This window comes from Dermacentor silvarum, chromosome 1 (assembly GCF_013339745.2).
Source record: "Dermacentor silvarum isolate Dsil-2018 chromosome 1, BIME_Dsil_1.4, whole genome shotgun sequence".
NCBI classification, from domain to species: domain Eukaryota; kingdom Metazoa; phylum Arthropoda; class Arachnida; order Ixodida; family Ixodidae; genus Dermacentor; species Dermacentor silvarum.
In genome coordinates, this window is record NC_051154.1 from 117,379,368 (window position 1) to 117,400,310 (window position 20,943).

At 47.3% G+C, this 20,943-nt stretch overlaps 1 protein-coding gene across 1 annotated transcript; it reads left to right on the top strand.

Annotated features, from left to right (window-relative positions):
* The first annotated feature begins 1,380 nt into the window (after positions 1 to 1,380).
* On the top strand, positions 1,381 to 9,045 carry LOC125939724 (mucin-5AC-like). The gene is made up of 3 exons (XM_049666851.1): positions 1,381 to 1,605; positions 7,072 to 8,056; positions 8,177 to 9,045. Exons 1-3 carry the CDS (start codon positions 1,381 to 1,383, stop codon positions 9,043 to 9,045), a joined length of 2,079 nt encoding a protein of 692 aa, XP_049522808.1.
* Positions 9,046 to 20,943: the final 11,898 nt, after the last annotated feature.

A 20,943-nucleotide genomic window follows, 5' to 3' on the forward strand; every position in this document is an offset into this window, starting at 1 on the left:
GAAAGGACTTCAACTCCGCAACGTCACCACTTAAGCTAGAGTTAGTGCCGCTCGTTACAAAAGGAAGTAACGCCACTTACTGGCATAGTAAGTTTCTCGCACGTTATTTACACACATCTACCCCTACTCGCACGCAAACTTACACGCACCCTATGGCCAACGTATCAATAAAAAGTGAATGTGCGCACACTTGAATCAATGTGCTGAAGCGTGAGTGACGGCGACTACACCAAGACATGAATGTTGGAAACTGAACGTTTCGTGACGGTCCACAGAGTAAGCGATGGACTAGCGATAATACGTCTTTGCTACAAGCTACCACAAAGTACAGAACATTTACATTCCAAGATTTGTGCGCAGCAAGAACAAATCTATCGCAGCAGAGCATACCCGCGAGCGATTGGGCTGAAAATAAACATTCAGATGGCCGCACCGAGGAACTTTACTGAGTCAGAAACATGACAAGCCACTGCTTCAAAATGTTTGCCAAATAAGAACGAAGAGCACACAGATCCCCGTTTAATTCATAAGCGGAAAGTTTTGGCAGCTTGGAATACATTTCTGGCCCCGCTTTTAATACAAGCACTGTATATGCTGCTCGCGCCGTTTGGACAAGTCGTAATGAGCTTTTAAAGCACTTACATGTCCACTAAAGCTGTGGTCAAAGCTTCATGTCGTGCGCAAAGCCACCGTCTAAGATATGCGTCGAAACAGAGGTTTGCTGCGCTTCACCGGCATCGCGCGCTTGCATTGTAAACGCGGAGGCAACGGCGGCAGCTGAGGCAAGCAATGGACGCGTCACCACGTGATCAAACATGGCAGCGCCCACGGGAGCGCCGGGAAAAGGGTCAAAGTAACTCTACCTTGCACTGTCGTGCAGCTCTTCTAAACCTGCATGCTAGCGTTTGCGTTCCGCTTCTAAAATACGCCTCTGTAGTTTGGAGCAGAACGTTTGATTGATTGATTGATTGATTGATTGATTGATTGATTGATTGATTGATTGATTGATCGATCGATCGCCAGATGCCCATCTTTTTAATGAGTATGTGTGTCTATTCGACGCATCTGTGTCCGTGTATTAATCAGCTAAACTCCCGAGCGAGACCATGCAAGACATTATAGCTTTGAAAGCAGCCTATACCAAATTCGACGAAGGTTAAGCGTCTACACAGATACATACGTGATTGCGTTCAGTTCTCTCTGGCGATAAATTCGAGCAGATCTTCTGCACCTGACACTGTGTCCACTCTACCGAGTAGCACGTCGACAAGCGCGTGCACCGCGTCTCTCTCGGTTCCCACTCTACGCCGCGCAGACGACGCTGGAGCGTTCGTGCGCGCCGAGCAGTGCCGCGCCTCCAGCTGCGGTTCGGTGGCGCGCATGTGGAGCCCCACGGTGCTGCCGTCGCTGTCCGGAGGCGGCCGGGCGCTGCGCTTCGCCTACAAGCTGTTCGGCGACAACCGAGTCTACCTGCGGCTACTGATGCGCCCCGCCGGACCGACCCCGCACCTGTGGGAGGCGTGGGCCACCTGGAGGCACTCGTTCCCGGCCGAGTGGACGGCCGCCGCGGTCGCCATCCCACACTCCAACGGAAGTCCGTTCCGGGTCAGAACGACAGGGTTGCCCCAACCTGGCAGTGTGATGCGATTTGAAGGCTTACTGCACTTGACCGAAGCACCCTCTAATATTGCGTCCACATCAGACACATATTATAAACAGGGGTACATGCGCCCGACCACACACATACTTTAAACGTCGTTTTGTGACCTTACACGCATACTCTCTCTATCCCGACAGCTACGAAAGTGGTCCAACAGCACACGTGAACGTGTTCATAAGTGAAATTTTCCACACACCTACACACACGCACACACGCACACACAGAGAGAGGGAGAGAGTGAGAGTAAACTTTATTGGGAATCCGTGTGATAATAAAAAGTCCCTCAGTCCAGGTCCTTGCTGGGTGCGTTCCGCTTAGCGAGCTCTGAGCTCAGATCTTTGGTCTTCAGTGCAGGTGGCTTTAGAAAACCACACGGCGGAAAAGCATAGGGAGAATTGATGCGGGTATGGTATGGAGAACACCGCAATGTGTTAAATGTTGGAACAGTTCAATAAGTACATACGAAATTCCGTAAGCAGTAATTTCTAGCCATTTATGTTAAAAAATTAAATTATGGGGTTTTACTTGCCAGAACCACGATGTGATTATGAGGCAGTGGCGCAGCGACAGGGGGGGGGGGGGGGGGTTGTAACCCCTCCCCCCCCCCTGCGGCCGAGTTAACTCCCCTCCCCCCTCACGCGTCCAGCCCCACCAGTCCAACGTGTACCTTCAGTGCTCTGTTCACATTGTCATTACAATTCAGGAGGTGGCTTGAGGTCAAATTTTCCTGAATAACGAAAACACTCTATCACTGTCTTGTATTTATTCATTCACTCTTACATTACTTTGAGTAAAACGCTGACGAAATAAACATCTTCATCATCCTTGGTGCCATTATATTATTATAATTATTAGGCATTTTATTTACTGTTGGATTCCACTGGCCATAGCAAGGAAATTGCATATTATGCAAAGTGCTTGCTCCCCCCCCCCCCCGCACCGCCACAAAAATTAACCCCCCCCCCCCCCCTCCTCCTGGCAGAGATCCTGGGTGCGCCACTGTTATGAGGCACGCCGGAGTGGGGGACTCCGGAATAATTTGAACCACCTAGGGCTCTTTAACGTCCACCTAAATCTATGTGCACGGGTGTTTTCACATTTCGTCCCAAACAAAATACGGCCGCCGTGGCCGGGATTTGATCCCGCGACCTCGTGCTACTAAGTAGCCCAACACCATAGCCACTTAAGCATGCCCACTTATGTTGTACCTATAGCGTCTATATAGTGTCTTGAGCGTGAATATGTTGAGGAACCACGAGCATCAAGCGAAGAAGAGAAAGCGGCAAGGATGGCAGCACCAGATCGGGCGCTCACATCTTGTTTAAAGTTCTAGCACAACAACCGCCATCTCTTATGGCAAAAGGAGGTGTTTTGAGAGGCGAACTAGCGGAACCTTGCCTATTCCCTATCGAATATGAATTTTCTAAAACATCGAACACTTTTATTTCGAAAAACTAAAGCATATATAGAGAGGAACGGTTAAGAATACTCTTTAATTTATCCTTCAATGCACGAAATGTGATTTGTAAGCCCGTTTAACTGGGTAGCTGTTACATGAACAAAAGTTGAAATCTTACCACAACTTCCTTGATCAGGAGAGTGATAATAGTAAAATAAAAAAGCAACATCACATCACTACACACATTTATAAGGTTGGGATGCCTTAACGGATCACTGAAATAAACTGTATCATTCAGAAAAGAAACTGGGTATACAGCTGCACCATACACCGTCTAGTAATGCCAACAGTGCGACCAGCTTGTCGAGAACAAAACTTCGCATAAATCAAGACAATAAATTTGGAAGCAGCCCAAAAACAGACCCCGCAAGTCATAAGAAGTTTATTTCTATTCAACCGTACATGGTAAGTTGCTTCCTTCTTGAAGCAGAGATATGACTCCTGCAGCAGATATTCCTTCACCAGAAAAATAGATAGCTTGAAAAGCGAGAAATTCGGGAAGCTTTTGTTCACCCAAACATAATTTCTCACGTAATCAAATCAGTGCGCCCCTGTAAAGCTTTGTATCAAAAACTTGCAAGCTAGCTTTGACAGAACTTGTGGCCTCTGTGCATATAGGCCTGAACACTCGTATACCAGGTGATGTAGCGTAACAAGCTCTTTTAAGAATTCCCTCAGCTGCTATTTTGGCTCGATGGCTGAGCAAGACAATTCGTCAATAACGATCAGTGTGAACTTCTTTTTAAACATGCCCCATTGGGAAAAAACACTGACGTCCCTGTGTGCAAAAGAACTGTGAAGCACACGGTGCACGCCATCGACAAGGTTACCGTGATGTAGAAGGCTGTTCACTTTCCACAAATCACATTTCCCTTGGCGGAAGCGGCGTGCCAAGTTGCTCCTAAACATGCTGAGACAAAACAGTGGTTCAAGAAAAAGATAGGGCGAATTCGATAACTCTTTACCTTTCCTGCGAAGCAATGCGAGACGTAATTTTGTCACGTAGGAAATGTATTAAGGAGTCGGAAACAATTTTAAGGGAACAAAAAGCTTCCCAAATTTTTCGCTGTTCAAGCTATCTGTTTTCCTGGTGGCGATCACGTGTGAAACGTATTCTGGGGTCGGGAGCTCATAATTCCTGTTTGCAGTAATTGAGTTGGGGGTCACTTTAGTTAAAGTAAATAGGTGACCCGTAAAAGAGCGAGGTATTCTGGGATGGGCCGTCTGCTAGCTGTTCCCGGTTCGAGTCAGCGCAGCCGCCGCCACCGCTTCGCCGTTGAAGCTCATTGATGCTCTTGCAGTCCTACTTTGTCACACACGAAGATTACCCGGTTGCATGCAGGCACCTATAGCAAAACCACTGTCGGCTGTTCAGCCGATGGCTGCTAAAATTCAAGCGTTAAAGGTAAACGCATGTAACTACTGCCTTGCAGCATCCCTTGCTGAGTCAGCTGTGCATAGGCATCAGAGGCATGGCTGCCACTTTCAAAACTGTAACAGGGCAGAGACCATCAGGGAACAAGAAAATGAACGTATACAGTGCCATTTATCAGGCGGCGATGAGCTGTGTAAGGGCCGACACGGAATGATTCCCTAAGATATTTCTTTTTCTAACATTGACTCAAACAACCAGAACTATTTCAGTACTCGCATGCACATATAGCGGTATTATGAAACATAGTTTTAAGGCGCAAGTTTAAACGGGACACAGCGAGATAACCCGCCGTGGTTGCTTAGTGGCTATGGTGTTAGGTTCGAATCCCGGCCACGGCGGCCGCATTCGATGGGGGTGAAATGCGAGAACACCCGTGCACTTAAATTTTAGGTGCACTTTAAACAACCCAGGTGGTCGAAATTATTCCGTAGCCCCCCACTACGCGTGCCTCATTATCAAATCGTGGTTTTGGCACGTAAAACCCTATAATTTAATTTAATTTAACAGCGAGATGCATAATACTCGTAACCAACTAGCCCACATTAGTTCCTTTAAAGCAGATAGAGGTAATGCGTAGCCATAAACATGTTGGTGATACGGCCATTCTCCCATCTAATTGACAAAAAGGCGGAAACTTCTAACTATACGTACCACTTCAAATGAATCTCGAGTTTCGACCGAGAAATGCCGTTGGCAGCGCGCAAAGTTTTCAAAAATTTTCAGGACTTCATTTTTTAATTACGTTCGCTGCGCCATTACCGACGATGTCGGTTGCAGCGATGATCACAGAGGAGCATTTACCAGACCGCTGTAGCCATCGCCTCAGCACTCGATTTTCTATAGTAATGCTTGATATATTACGCTTGATAAATTATCGGATAAAGATAACTTTTTCATCTGTCTGACTGACCCGCAGGCAGAGCAGTCAGTGACGACGCGTCCAAGCAGCGGCAAATGTCGTAGAGCTAAACCTCCCAAAACCAAAAAAGGGTTCCGAAACGTAAACCAAAGTTCGTTTATGAATAAAAGCATATCCTTACCTTTCTTGGCTTGTCGTCATCGCGCACAGAGTGAACTGAAACCTAGAAATCAGCTGCATGAATGGTACAACATTGCTGGTCGACAAAGCGGACGGAAAGCTTCGCACGACTGGCAGTTGAAACCGCGCAGAAAAACACGTGCGCCGGGCATGGCCGCCGATGCCGCCGCGTCGTCAGTCGAACAGGAAGCTGCCAGCAGACGGCGCGCCCCACAATTCCTTGCGATTGCTCGTTTTACCGGTCACCTATTGGGTAAGTTAAGACAACTTGGGTCATTCAGTTAAGTCATGCTAGCCTGGTCATGTTTTATTACTATATGAATTTAAGTGGCGCCACTGCCCCTTGTCACAGAGCGAACAAGAAAAAAAAGGAATGCACTCCAACAACACTCGCATGTGCAGCTCCACAGACGAGTGAACCAACACACAAAGAGTCTGTGAGCATTATTGTGCAGTACAGTTTAACGAAGAATCGTTCCCTATGTCTCCCGTAAAATTTCTAATAAGATTTGTATAGTGTAACTTATGTATCCGTGCAGTGTCATGAATTTCAGTCGCCATGTTTCTTAGCATACTGGAATCACCCAGACATGTCCCCAAAATTCCCAAAAGCCGCCTGTAGCTTTTTCGTTCATAACTTTGGTTCTGAAATTGCATTTCGTACTAGCTCTGCGTACCAAGCAGCTTAAATCTGACATCAACGAGTATTTGCAACTATGGCCGCAAAATTTGAAACATATAGTTCGTTTTAATGAAGTCGCACATGCCACAAACGAAGTGTTCATCCGTCAAATGAAAATACAAGCCAACGTTTCTAGCCACATCGATTCTTAAGAAGCCTACTGTATGTTTTCTCCTTCTCTTCAGCTTGCTTTTGAAACAATGGTGGCCTTTCAGCGAGTATTCGTTGCTGTGAAGGGCATAACTTACACAGGTAACCATCAATACAATGTAGAGCTAAGCTGAAAAAATCGATGAATTCGCAAACTCCTTTAACACCGTATTGTATTTCAGGTGCTGGCGACTTGCCTATGACAACGCCTCCTAGCGTGACAGGCGTTCCCACTGAATCAACATTGCCTGCAACAACCGTTTCGGAGTTTGTACCCCCAGGTTTCTCTACAGAACAGCAAACGATATTGACATCTCCGCCTACATCACCAGCGACGACTGTAACCGAACAAGTAACATGGCCTGTCACAATGTCGTCATATCCATCTAGCATTCCAATGACAGACGTACCCGCAACGAAACCAACACAGTACCCGAGCGCTACTACCATTGAAATATCATCGTTTCCAGCTACGACATCTAGTGAAACTCCTACAACTAAAGATACTGCAACGCCCTCAACTATTTTAACCCCAATAAGCGATGATACAACGGCTGAAGTTACCAGCAACACTCCTGCTGCGACATCCGCTGTGACGATGACCACAAAGGTCCCACCAAAATCCACAATTCCTTTTACCACACAGCTTACTACCGCAGTGAGCGAGAAGCACAGCACTGCAGACAGCACGCCCATGCCTACAGAGTCAACTACCCCTGAGCAATACACATCCGTCACCTTTCCCATCGTAACTGCAGAGACAACGACTCAAAACTGTAGTACCACGGTTACGTCAACACCTGAAGTCGTACCAATCACTACAAAGCAACCAACTGTTGTAACAACGACAATCTCAACCACAGAAAATGTCAAAAGCACACATGATACAACATCTACAGTGCTGACGACAACCGAAGATGCATCAACAACCGCAAGTACCCTAAGCACAACGACAACAGCAACGGAGAGTGAGACTCCTACCACCACCGACAGCACACCTGCCACAACAGCATCTATAGTGCTGACGACAGTCGAAGGTGCATCAACAACCGCAACTGCTCTCAGCACAATGACAACAGAAACAGCGATCGAGACGCCGAGCACCACAGACAGCACACTTGCCACAACATCTACAATGCTGACGACAACCGAAGATGCATCAATAACCTCAACTACTCTCAGCACAATGACAACAGCAACAGCGAGCGAGACGCTGAGCACCACAGACAGCACACCTGCCACAACAACATCTACAGTGCTGACGACAACGGAAGATGTATCAACAACCGCAACTACTCTCAGCACAATGACAACAGAAACAGTGAGCGAGACGCCGAGCACCACAGATAGCACACCTGCCACAACAACATCTACAGTGCTGACGACAACGGAAGATGTGTCAACAACCGCAACTACTCTCAGCACAATGACAACAGAAACAGCGAGCGAGACGCCGAGCGAAACAGAGAGCGCACCTGCCACAACATCTACAGTGCTGACGACAACCGAAGATGCATCAACAACCGCAACTACTCTCAGCACAACGACAAAAGTAACGGCGAGCGAGACGCCCAGCACCACAGACAGCACACCTGCCACAACAACATCTACAGTGCTGACTACAACCGAAGGTGCATCAACAACCGCAACTACTCTCAGAACAATGACAACAGTAGCAGTGAGCGAGACGCCGAGCACCACAGACAGCACACTTGCCACAACAACATCTAATGTGCTGACGACAACCGAAGATGTATCAACAACCGCAACTACTCTCAGCACAATGACAACAGCAAAAGCGAGCGAGACGCCGAGCGAAACAGAGAGCGCACCTGCCAAAACATCTACAGTTCTGACGACAACCGAAGATGCATCAACAACCGCAACTACTCTCAGCACAACGACAAAAGTAACGGCGAGCGAGACGCCCAGCACCACAGACAGCACACCTGCCACAACAACATCTACAGGGCTGACGACAACCAAAGATGTATCGACAACTTCAACTACTCTCAGCACAATGACAACAGTAAGAGTGAGCGAGACGCCGAGCACCACAGACAGCACACTTGCCACAACAACGTCTAATGTGCTGAGGACAACCGAAGATGTAGCAACAGCCGCAACTACTCTCAGAACAACGACAACAGCAATGGCGAGCGAGACTCCTACCACCCCCGACAGCACACCTGCCACAACAGCATCTACAGTGCTGACGACAGTCGAAGATGCATCAACAACCGCAACTACTCTCAGCACAATGACAACAGAAACAACGAGCGAGACGCCGAGTACTACAGACAGCACACTTGCCACAACAACATCTACAATGCTGACGACAACCGAAGATGCATCAACAACCGCAACTACTCCAGTGACAACAGTAACAGCGAGCGAGACGCCGAGCAAAACAGACAGCGCACCTGCCACAACAACATCTACAGTGCTGACGATAACCGAAGCTGCATCAACAACCGCAACTACTCTCAGCGCAATGACAACAGAAACAGCGAGCGAGGCGCCGAGCACCACAGACAGCACACTTGCCACAACAACATCTACAGTGCTGACGACAACCGAAGATGCATCAACAACGGCAACTACTCGACTCCAGTGCTGACGACAACGGAAGATGTATCAACAACCGCAACTACTCTCAGCACAATGACAGCAGAAACAGTGAGCGAGACGCCGAGCACCACACACAGCACACCTGCCACAACAACATCTACAGTGCTGACGACAACGGAAGATGTGTCAACAACCGCAACTACTCTCAGCACAATGACAACGGAAACAGCGAGCGAGACGCCGAGCACCACAGACAGCACACCTTGCCACAACAACATCTACAGTGCTGACGACAACGGAAGATGTATCAACAACCGCAACTACTCTCAGCACAATGACAACAGAAACAGTGAGCGAGACGCCGAGCACCACAGACAGCACACCTGCCACAACAACATCTACAGTGCTGACGACAACGGAAGATGTATCAACAACCGCAACTACTCTCAGCACAATGACAACAGAAACAGTGAGCGAGACGCCGAGCACCACAGGCAGCACACCTGCCACAACAACATCTACAGTGCTGACGACAACGGAAGATGTATCAACAACCGCAACTACTCTCAGCACAATGACAACAGAAACAGTGAGCGAGACGCCGAGCACCACAGACAGCACACCTGCCACAACAACATCTACAGTGCTGACGACAACGGAAGATGTATCAACAACCGCAACTACTCTCAGCACAATGACAACAGAAACAGTGAGCGAGACGCCGAGCACCACAGACAGCACACCTGCCACAACAACATCTACAGTGCTGACGACAACGGAAGATATGTCAACAACCGCAACTACTCTCAGCACAATGACAACAGCAATAGCGAGGGAGACGCCGAGCACCACAGACAGTACACCTGCCACAACAGCACCTACAGTGCTGACGACAACCGAAGAGGCATCAACAACCGCAACTACCCTGAGCACAATGACAAGAGAAACAGCGCGCAATACGCCAAGCACCAGAGAGAGCACGATCACGTCCTTAACGTCAAACACGACCGAGGCTCCGATATTTTCCACTTCTACCATTGCAACTACAGAGATAAATGAAAGCCCTGGCCTAACTGTCTTGACAACAGCTGAACTTTCAAATAAAGAGACTACAAGGCCTTCGACTTCTGTAACTACAACGACCGAATCAACAGAAACAGAAAATGCGAGTAGCACATCCGCTAGATCATCTAAGGCGCTGGAAACCACTGAAGACACATCAACATCCGAAGTCGTCCGTATCACACTACCAGCTGAAACAACGAGCCAGATGCCGAGCACCACAATAAGCCCAATCACTCCTGCAGGCACCACAGCTACTGTAACGCCCATGCTTTTTACCGCTTCAATCGTAACTACAGAGGAGGCTACTGAAATATCTAGCACCGCTTTCCCGATTACTTCTGAATTTACAGTGAAAGAGACCACAGTCCCTTTGACTGCTTTTACTACGACAACCAGTGCTCCATCTACTGAGCACACCAGCAGAATGCCCGCTACAGTAACATCTAAACTGCTGACGAGCACCGAAGCCACACCAACAATTCCACATACTATAAGTACACTCTCGAGCGGAACGCCTAGCGTCAAGGCCAGCACAATCAATCCCACACTGTCTACCCCCTCTACTCAGACACCCACATCATCCGACTTTCCCACAACGGTTACAGTGCTTATGGCTACAGCTGTCACGAGTGCTCCAACTTTATTTACCGGTATCGATACCTCTTCAACTCCTGCAGTTACCAGCCCAATAATGCATACCACAACTGAAAACACAGGCACCGCGGGAACCACAATTCCACCTACAATTTATGCATTTACAGAACCCCTAACGGTTTCTGGTACCATGGCAGGTGTCACTACAGCTGAAAGCCGAAACACTCCAACTGTCAAAATGGTTGACGCAACGTCTATACCACCGCCATATTCAATTACAACAGCAGAAGCTCGGTTTTCAACAACGCAGAATGATTTGATGCTCACTAGTTCAGTGATGCTCACGAGTCCAGTGTCACAAACAAGCGTGCCCGTTACTCTTCCGAATATAGAATCACGGCCAAAATACTTTACGCCGTCGGCGGCAAAATTTACAATTTTAGACATCACGACATCTCCAAACGATCGAGTGAAGCCTACAATAAAGGTAATAAGCAGCGCCACAGGCGTGAGTGGCACAACTTTGCCAGCTACCGAACCCAATGGTGGTGATTCGAAAAACTTAGCTACGCTTTTTCCTCCACCATATCGAACAAATACGCCAACGACCATGCGCGCATTGACACCGCATCGTTCACCCGAGTTGGAAACATACCCTCCGTACACTAGACCGCAGCTCCCACCGTTACAACTAGACTCGGCCCAGCCAATGACAACTCGGGCACCTGTACATTTTATATCTTCTCCAACGCGTAAAGAAGGCGCTGATCTCCCTCTCTATGTCACGCCAGAACTGCCTCCACTCAATGATGCAGCGCCAGCAACTCACAGCATACAAGATGACAATGCCACACCTTTGCCGAAACCAGCTGCGACTACAGGTGACTATCGTCCTCCTTATTGGAGACCAGAAATGCGCACGAAGGTGCCGCGACCACTCACGTCCTTGCCAACTTCTGTGTCCTGGACCAACCTGCCACCACAAACGGGAACATCGGTTTCGTTTATCTTGCCCAGTTTTACAACGGCGCCAACAATACCAAGGCTTCAACCAGTTCCTTTCCGGAACCCTCCCTATCTCCCCCCAAGAGAACCCATGTTGAGAGAGCTAGTAACGCCTGGAAACATGCCATCGTACAGTAATGCACCTAGAATACAACCTACAGCGCCAAGTACTTTCAGGCCAAGCCAACAATACAACCGTCCTTATATAAAGCCAAAGCCGCCAACATTTCCTGACAGGAGAATTAGTGCCGTGGACCCATGGCCCAAAGAGAAACCAGGGATCCCTGGCCCTAGGTCAGCGGACCAGTCTTACACGCCGCCAAGGCTACCGGCGCCACAAAGCACTGCTCCAAAACCATTAAAGCTGTACCCAACAGCTCAGCCCTTATATAACCCAGTGGGAACAATTTCAGTGTCACAGAATCTGCCTGGAGATGTCCCTCCATACAGAAGACCCTTACAACCAAATATCAACGAACAGTGGTTCACCGCAGCTGAGCTCCCACGATACACCACGCCGAAATGGCGAACAGAAGGGCCAGCTTTTCGCACACCAACCTGGAAAGTCGGTCGCCCATATGTTAGACCGCAATCCTCGCCGACTGGCGGGACTCCCCGTACAATATACGTAACACCACGCCAGGAAAGGGATCACCCCAGTGTAAAGCCCAGCCACAGTACGCCGCAGCATCCACCATACGTCCCGCCAAGCACATCAGCGAGATTACCTTGGCTCCTGGAACCGGACCTGACGACACAATCCGACAACGTCTACATTCGACCGTCTGCACCGGCGCTCAACATCCCGGAGAATGGTAAGCACAGTGGTGCAAAGTGCCTTGGACATACAGAATTTGTTGCAAACCAACTGCTTACATGAGGTGAGCAGCATGTATGGAGAGTGAAGTTTATCTTGAGTGACTAGACCTTTTATATAGCAGAAAACAATTTGGAGCAGTATTATATCAGAAAAATGATAATTTGAAGCAGCTTTTAAGCACAGAAGTAATATGTAACGCTCGACGCAGTTAATTATTTGTAAGTTTTACCACTGCCAAATGCGTTGCGTTTACTGCATGATCATTTATGCAGACATTGTTAGTGCTAGGCTTCGTGAGGCTTGTAAAGCAGTCGTTGAAACTGTTTTCTTTTTTAATGCGTATATATTAGGAGTGTCAAAGTGTAAAAACGTGCACGTGAAATGTGGGAAGCCGGTCACGTGGTGTGTGTGTGTGTGTGTGTGTGGGTGTGTGTGTGTGTGTGTGTGTGTGTGTGTGTGTGTGTGTGTGTGTGTGTGTGTGTGTGTGTGTGTGTGTGTGTGTGTGTGTGTGTGTGTGTGTGTGTGTGTGTGTGTGTGTGTGTGTGTGTGTGTGTGTGTGTGTGTGTGTGTGTGTGTGTGTGTGTGTGTGTGTGTGTGTGTGTGTGTGTGTGTGTGTGTGTGTGTGTGTGTGTGTGTGTGTGTGTGTGTGTGTGTGTGTGTGTGTGTGTGTGTGTGTGTGTGTGTGTGTGTGTGTGTGTGTGTGTGTGTGTGTGTGTGTGTGTGTGTGTGTGTGTGTGTGTGTGTGTGTGTGTGTGTGTGTGTGTGTGTGTGTGTGTGTGTGTGTGTGTGTGTGTGTGTGTGTGTGTGTGTGTGTGTGTGTGTGTGTGTGTGTGTGTGTGTGTGTGTGTGTGTGTGTGTGTGTGTGTGTGTGTGTGTGTGTGTGTGTGTGTGTGTGTGTGTGTGTGTGTGTGTGTGTGTGTGTGTGTGTGTGTGTGTGTGTGTGTGTGTGTGTGTGTGTGTGTGTGTGTGTGTGTGTGTGTGTGTGTGTGTGTGTGTGTGTGTGTGTGTGTGTGTGTGTGTGTGTGTGTGTGTGTGTGTGTGTGTGTGTGTGTGTGTGTGTGTGTGTGTGTGTGTGTGTGTGTGTGTGTGTGTGTGTGTGTGTGTGTGTGTGTGTGTGTGTGTGTGTGTGTGTGTGTGTGTGTGTGTGTGTGTGTGTGTGTGTGTGTGTGTGTGTGTGTGTGTGTGTGTGTGTGTGTGTGTGTGTGTGTGTGTGGTGTGTGTGTGTGTGTGTGTGTGTGTGTGTGTGTGTGTGTGTGTGTGTGTGTGTGTGTGTGTGTGTGTGTGTGTGTGTGTGTGTGTGTGTGTGTGTGTGTGTGTGTGTGTGTGTGTGGTGTGTGTGTGTGTGTGTGTGTGTGTGTGTGTGTGTGTGTGTGTGTGTGTGTGTGTGTGTGTGTGTGTGTGTGTGTGTGTGTGTGTGTGTGTGTGTGTGTGTGAAAGAAGTAGTTCTTCGGATCCGGCGTTTAATAAATTCAAGGTGCCGCGCACGTAGAAAAGTAAAGCAAATATTTAATTTCGACGTTTCGGGTCCGGGGTCCTACCTGCAGTCTTGATGAAGGCTGGACCCCGGCCGAAACTTCGAAATTAAATGTTTGTTTTTGCTTTTCTACGTGCGCCTGCAGTTCTTTCAGTTTATATACAGTATATCTGCTCCGGACCACCATCAGTTGCACTTCGCTTCTCGAAGAGGCAGGAAGTGTGTCGAGTGAGCTCTTGAACAACACTCGCAATGTGGTGAACGCGGTTTAAATGATGAATCCGGGACCTCCAAGAGGTGCCGACGTAATGCTAACAAATTTCTCTCTCATTTACCTCTAGATTGCCCCTGAATTTTTTATTTCTTCCCAACATGTTACTTTTATTAATAAACTAATTGATTGATTGAAATCGTGCACACTGAACGCTGCAGTGTTGTATAACAGTCACTCCAGAACAGGTCCGCCTTCGACGTCGCATAATCCACATCCAGCATCAGTACGTATGCATGGCGCTGCTGCACCATGAGGGAGTTCCGATAATTTTGTTGCGTGTTGTCTAGCTCAGAAAGTGGGCCGCCTCGTCACCGATCTTTGAACTTCCGCTGTTTAAAAACGCCGGTATTCGACCATCGAATTTACATCAGTCTGAAACAAAAAAACTTAGTGCCCTTCCACTCTGTGAAGAAGACCGACCAGCAAATCTGTTAAATGTTCTTGGAAAATGGCGAAATTATATATATATATATATAGAGAGAGAGAGAGAACGAGAAGAAAGGGAACCGAGGGGCCCGATTTTTATTAATCATATCATAAGAAGCCAACAAACATTAACACCAAGGACAACATAGGAGAAATTACTTGTACTTTGCTAATTAAATTAAAGAAATGATAACTTAATGGAAATCAAAATGGATGAAAAAACAACTGTCCGCAGGTGGGGAACGAACCCACGTCTTCGCATTACGCGTGCGATGCTCTCACCATTGAGCTACCGCGGAACCGTTTTCCCATCCACTTTCTTGGGTATTTAGTTTTACAACTATAACTAACCCTGGGAGTGTTAGCCAGCGCCACCACTCCAAACCTAGGGGCGGATGTGGACCATCCTTTCTGCCGCAGGCGTCACGAGCAAGTGATCTTCTTGGGTGATGGCAACTGGTCAATAAACCCACATATGCTACCTGAAGGCATCAATGTTGCCGGATTCGAGACCCTCGTTATGTATTGAACGAGAAGAAAGGGAACCGAGGGGCCCGATTTTTATTAATCATATCATAAGAAGCCAACAAACATTAACACCAAGGACAACATAGGGGAAATTACTTGTACTTTACTAATTAAATTAATGATAAATTAATGGAAATCAAAATGGATGAAAAAACAACTGTCCGCAAGTGGGGAACGAACCCCCGTCTTCTCATTACGCGATGACGTGTATATATATATATATATATATATATATATATATATACGGGGTATGTTCAGAACAAAACCGAACTTTTTAAATAGCGTTAGTTAGTTGGCGTTAGTGACCGTTAGTTGGCGAGCTACGCCGCTGAAGTGAGCACGTACAGAAGCTGTTCGTCGGATTCGTGGCAAAGTGACAATGAAAGAGCTTGAAGAACAACGTGTCTGTGGAAAATTTTGCTACAAGCTTGGCAAAACTTTCGTAGAGATATTTCAGTTGCTTAGCTAAGCATACGAGGAGGACTGTATGAGTCGCACGCAGTTCCATGAGTAGTTTAAGCGTGTTGAACACGGCAGAATGTCGGTCGATGACGATCCCGAGCCTGGACAACCTTCCACATCAACAGTTGATCAACATGTCCAGAGAGTTTGTGCTGTGAATCGTGGAAATCGTCGCGTCACTGTTCGAGAAGTTACTGACGAAGTGGGCATCAGCATAGGATCTTGCCATCAAATTTTGAGTGAGAAACTTGACATGCGCCTTGTCAGCCCAATATTCGTGCCGGGTTTGTTGGCTGACGATCAGGAACCGTGTTGCAATCAGCCATGAACTGCTTGCCACTGCCAATGGCAATGAAAACTTCCTTAACATCATCACAGGCGATGAGACGTAGGTTTAAGGCTATGATATTGAAACGAAGGTGCAGTCGTCGCAGTGGGTGGGCAAAGTGTCTCCTCGTCCAAAAAACGTACGCATGAGTCGGTCAAAGGTAATGGTGATGTTGGTTGTGTTTTTTTTTACTACGAAGACATTATCCACCAGGAATTTGTACCACGTGGTTTACAAGGAAGTCTACCAGGATATTCTCGCGCGTTTGAGGGATAATGTGCGCAGAAAGAGGCCTGAATTTTGGGAAAACCAGACTTGGATGTTGCATCATGCCAATGCGCCGGCTCACGCGTCGCTCCTTGTCCGCAGCTATCTAGCAAGAGATCACACTCCCGTTGTGCCCCATCCACTGTATTCTCTGGATGTAGCCCCAGCAGACTTTTTCCTGTTAAACTTTAAACCACGTTGAAAGGACATCATTTCCAAACTATAGAGGAGATTCCGGACAATGCGACAAGAGACCTGCGCCTCATCCCAGAAAGTGCTTTCTAGGAGGCTTTGCAAAAGTAGGAAGAAACGATGGGAACAGTGTCTTGCCAGTAGAGGGGACTACATTGAGGGCGACAATGCTTAAAATGTTGTAGAATAAGCAATAAAGATGGCATAGCAAAAGTTGAATTGCAAAAGTTAATCAACCCCATGAATCAACCAACCTTTTTCAAGGGATCACCCTTGAAAAAGGTCGGTCCACCGACCGAAACTGTGGGGTAAATAAACCTAAGATAACCGCGAAGTTGTGCTTCTGATTTTTCTATATACGCTTGGCCCATTGGAAAATCCAGTTACTGTATATATATATATATATATATATATATATATATATATATATATATATATATATATGCAATTAAAGCATCATGTCAAAGACACCCTAAATCCACCAAGCTTAATCAACCCTAATCCTCCTTAATACACCTTAATCGACCCTAATCCACCCTAGCCCTCCTTAATCCACCTTAGTCGACCTCAATCCACCCTTATGCACCCTAATCCACCTTAATAAACCCTGATCCTCCTTAATCAGCCTTAATCTACCTCAATCCTCCTTCATCCACCTTAATCGACCTTAATCCACCCTCATCATCATCAGCCTATATTTATGTTCACTGCAAGACGAAGGCCTCTCCCTGCGATCTCCAATTACCCCGTCTTGCGCTAGCTGATTCCAACTTGCGCCTGCAAATTCCCTAAGTTCATCACAATTTCCTAAATCCACCCTAGTCCTCATTATACCACATTAATCCTCCTTAATCCACCTTATTGAACCTTAATCCACCTTAGTGAACCTTAATCCACCTTAATCAACCCTAATCCTCCTTAATACACCTTAGTGCACCTAAATCAGACTAAATCCACCCTAATCCTCCTTCATCCACTTTAATTGGTGGATTGGTGGGTAGACTGAAGTAATGGTCATCCATCACTGGTTTTGACACTTAGGTTAAGGAACCTACATACATAGGCTACTGTGGATTCAATTTTGTCGACGCACGCACGTTTGGTCAGTACCTAGCCATATGCGTACTGCTTCGCTGTAAAAACTTGGAGTACGCTTAAGCTTCGGCTTTAAGAGTGGAACGCGATAGCGTTATTGAACGTCATTGACGCCGACACCGTATTTTCTGTGACATGAGGCCCGATAAAAATTTAGAAAGGCTCGGTTTTCAACATTTCCCTCAATGTTGCCTAGAACCAAAGTACAGCGAAACACCATCAGAATTAGAGGACGCTTAAGCTTCGCCTTTAAGAGTGTAACGCGATAGCACAAAAAGATCCCTGGCTGCTTGTAAGGCTTTTTTTTTTCTCGTATATTCGAATTACAATCCGACGCTATCACGTCTCTAGGTTGTGGTTAATTCATACTTTACGATTTTTCTGACGGATTTTGCTTTGAGAAATTCAATTTTTTTTCACTAACGCCTTGCGCCAAGCGAAGGGCCCGCCCGGTCAGGGTGGTTCGGGAGTATGTGGTTCGGCATGATTTCCGCCAGACGCCAATGCTTACGCCGACACCGACGCCGGATTTTCTGCGACACGGGACTTTTAACACTATCGCGTTAAAACCCTGAAGCCATCACTCGTAGATTTCGAATATTAGTAAAAAATAATATACCTAACTAAAAGCTGCAGCCCGAGCTGACTTGCCGCGGTGGCTCAGTGGCTATGGCGTTCTACTGCGGAGCACGAGGTCGCGAGTTCGATTACCGGCCGCGGCGGCCCTATTTTGATTGGGGCGGAATGCAAAAACGCTGGCATACTTAGATTAAGGTGCACGCTAACGAATCACAGGTGGTGAAAATTAATCCGAAGCCCTCCACCACAGCATCTCTCGTAGTCCCAGTGTTGCTTTGGGACAATAAACCCCATGAATCAATCAGCCAGAACTGAATCAAACGGCGAACACTTTTCGCAGACTATACCATATTTCGAAAGTTCCGACATTGATATAGCGAGATGCCTTTCGTAAAAAGATTCCAGAAATTCACATTCGTGTATGTGTATCAAGTGATATCTGTTGGCGATCAGCAAGGCCCGGGCATGTAGGATTGCACTGAAACGGCACAAATAGCGCTGTTGGACCACCACTGTAAGATTTCTAATTGTTCCCAAATTTGCTTGTCTAATACGCCGAAACAGGCTTTCTCTTAACTTTCTGTACCGCTGCAAATAATGCAAAAAAGAGGCTATATGAGCTGACGCATGCGTTGTCATATATTCGTGAAATTACATTTGTGCTCGTAAAACGGTAGAAGTTTTTGAAATTTGACACTACATCTCTGGGTCGTCCCAGGTGGCCGAAAGCAAGTTCGAGGTGTGTTTCGAAATCACTGAGATTACGGGAAAATACCGGACGCGGAAGCAACGTGGCAATGTACTACACGTAGTTCCATCTTCATCCGTGCGTTTAAGCAATAAAATGCAGTTTTTACCATAGCGAAGATGAGGAGATGATGGAAATAGTGGAAACGTGGATACGCAGCTTTTGGCATCTAACAGTGTTATTTAAATTTTTTTTAATTCTTTTTTTTTCAAGTTCATAACATAGCAGTAGACAATAAAAACCACCTTGAAGAGCGATTATGTCTCATAGTTGTGTTCGGGTCTCAGGAGGATATACAAACCAGGATTAGTCGCGAAGGATGGACTTCATTTGGCCGACTGCATGCGTGCACCCCGAAAACGAACTGCTGTAACGAACTGTCGTCGCATGGTAAATTTAATATTGTGGTCAAATGCATCGTATTTTATTTATATTTAATAACTAATATAACAGATCATAACAGAGGTTATGATCAGAATGACAGAATATAACAGAGGTTAACAAAGAAGCTCGAGTTCAAGTTAAGGACCGCACAAAGAGCGATGGAACGAAAAATCTTAGGACTAACGTTAAGAGACAGGAAGAAATCGGTGTGGATCAGAGAACAAACGGGGATAGCCGATATTCTCGTTGACATTAAGCGGAAGAAATGGAGCTAGGCAGGCCATGTAATGCGTAGGATGGATAACCGGTGCACCATTAGGGTTACAGAATGGATACCAAGAGAACGGAAGCGCAGTCGAGGTCGGCAGAAAACCAGATGGGGCGATGAAGTTAGGAAATTTGCAGGCGCAAGTTGGAATACGCTAGCGCAAGACAGGGGTAATTGGAGATCGCAGGGAGAGGCCTTTGTCCTGCAGTGGACCTAAAATATAGGATGATGATGATAACAGATCATAGCGACGTGTTCATAATGTTGCAAGAAACAGAGACAGAAATTAATTATTTATTTTAACGTCCCATATCAACATAAGGAATATTGAGACGCCGAAGCAGAGAAGTCTAGATTGACTTTGACCACCAGGGACCCGGCCTTCGCCCGCCGTCATTGGCTAAAACATGACTCGCACGCCATCGCACCACCGTTACCGCCTGGATCGGCCAGTCGGCGCACCGCATAATAAAAATGTAAAATTAAATGGAACTTTACAAAATACGGATCCTGGAGTTGTTTACCATGCGACAAATACTCGGTACATGAGCTGTTCTTGCAGTCCACCCTCACCGAAATGTCGCCGCCACGACTGAGAATCGAACCCGCTACGTTGGACCACCTCTGCAGGTGATCCGAGGTAGAATGAAAGGCCATAACTGGTGAGCTCCTTGGAAAAAAGATGCCGTGACGTTAGACTTTGTCAACGCTGGTGACGCGCAAGCGTATGGGTGCTTAGCGCACACGAAGCTATCGGCCCTCGGTGCGCCTACACTGTCCGCATCGCAGATCGCTTTCAAGGTAGGACTCGTGCGGCGGCGCCATACGCAGATGCTGCAGGAGTAGAACGACCCCCCCCCTCCGGTTGGGAATACGGCGCGCTGCCTCCCCACTTTCCTCCCTTGCGCGCGAGAGATTGAGCCGCCATCGTCGGCTCATCATCTCACGCTTTCACTCGCACATATATACAGCATAAGGCGCGCGGGGACGATGTTATCCCGAGATGAACCTGGTGCGTCCATTCCGCGCACCCGTAGCAACTGCCAGAGGAGTTCAAACCAGCGCGCCTCCGCCTACCCACCTCCTCCGCGACGCTTCGCCTCTGTTATTGCGATAGCAATTATATTGTGACGGAAGCGAGATGGAGGCGAAGGATATATTTACAAAATATATACAGAGGAGGCTAGGGCAAGAGATGTCCGATCCGGCCCAAGTGCTAGCGTCTTCTTCGTCGTCTTTGTCGCTCTGCCAAGCATCGCGTTGATCCATGTATGGATCGTTCCGTAACATCACTCTCCGGCGGCTGAAGCGCCGTCCTGGCGCTTGCTATGAAGGCGAGGAGCTAGAAGAGCAGTATGGCTTCATCCGGGAAACATGAACAACTTCAGTTGGCAGCGATGAGGTCGAAGATGCAGTATCAAGGAGTACAATTTCGTAA

Bases quoted from the DNA above. Each gene is read 5' to 3' on its own strand.
- LOC125939724 (XM_049666851.1), top strand. From the start codon at position 1,381: ATGTGGAGCCCCACGGTGCTGCCGTCGCTGTCCGGAGGCGGCCGGGCG. The intron at 1,606-7,071 runs GTCAGAACGACA...TTTACCACACAG, and splicing joins CCAACGGAAGTCCGTTCCGG to CTTACTACCGCAGTGAGCGA. The intron at 8,057-8,176 runs GTGCATCAACAA...CGACAACCGAAG, and splicing joins AGTGCTGACTACAACCGAAG to ATGTATCAACAACCGCAACT.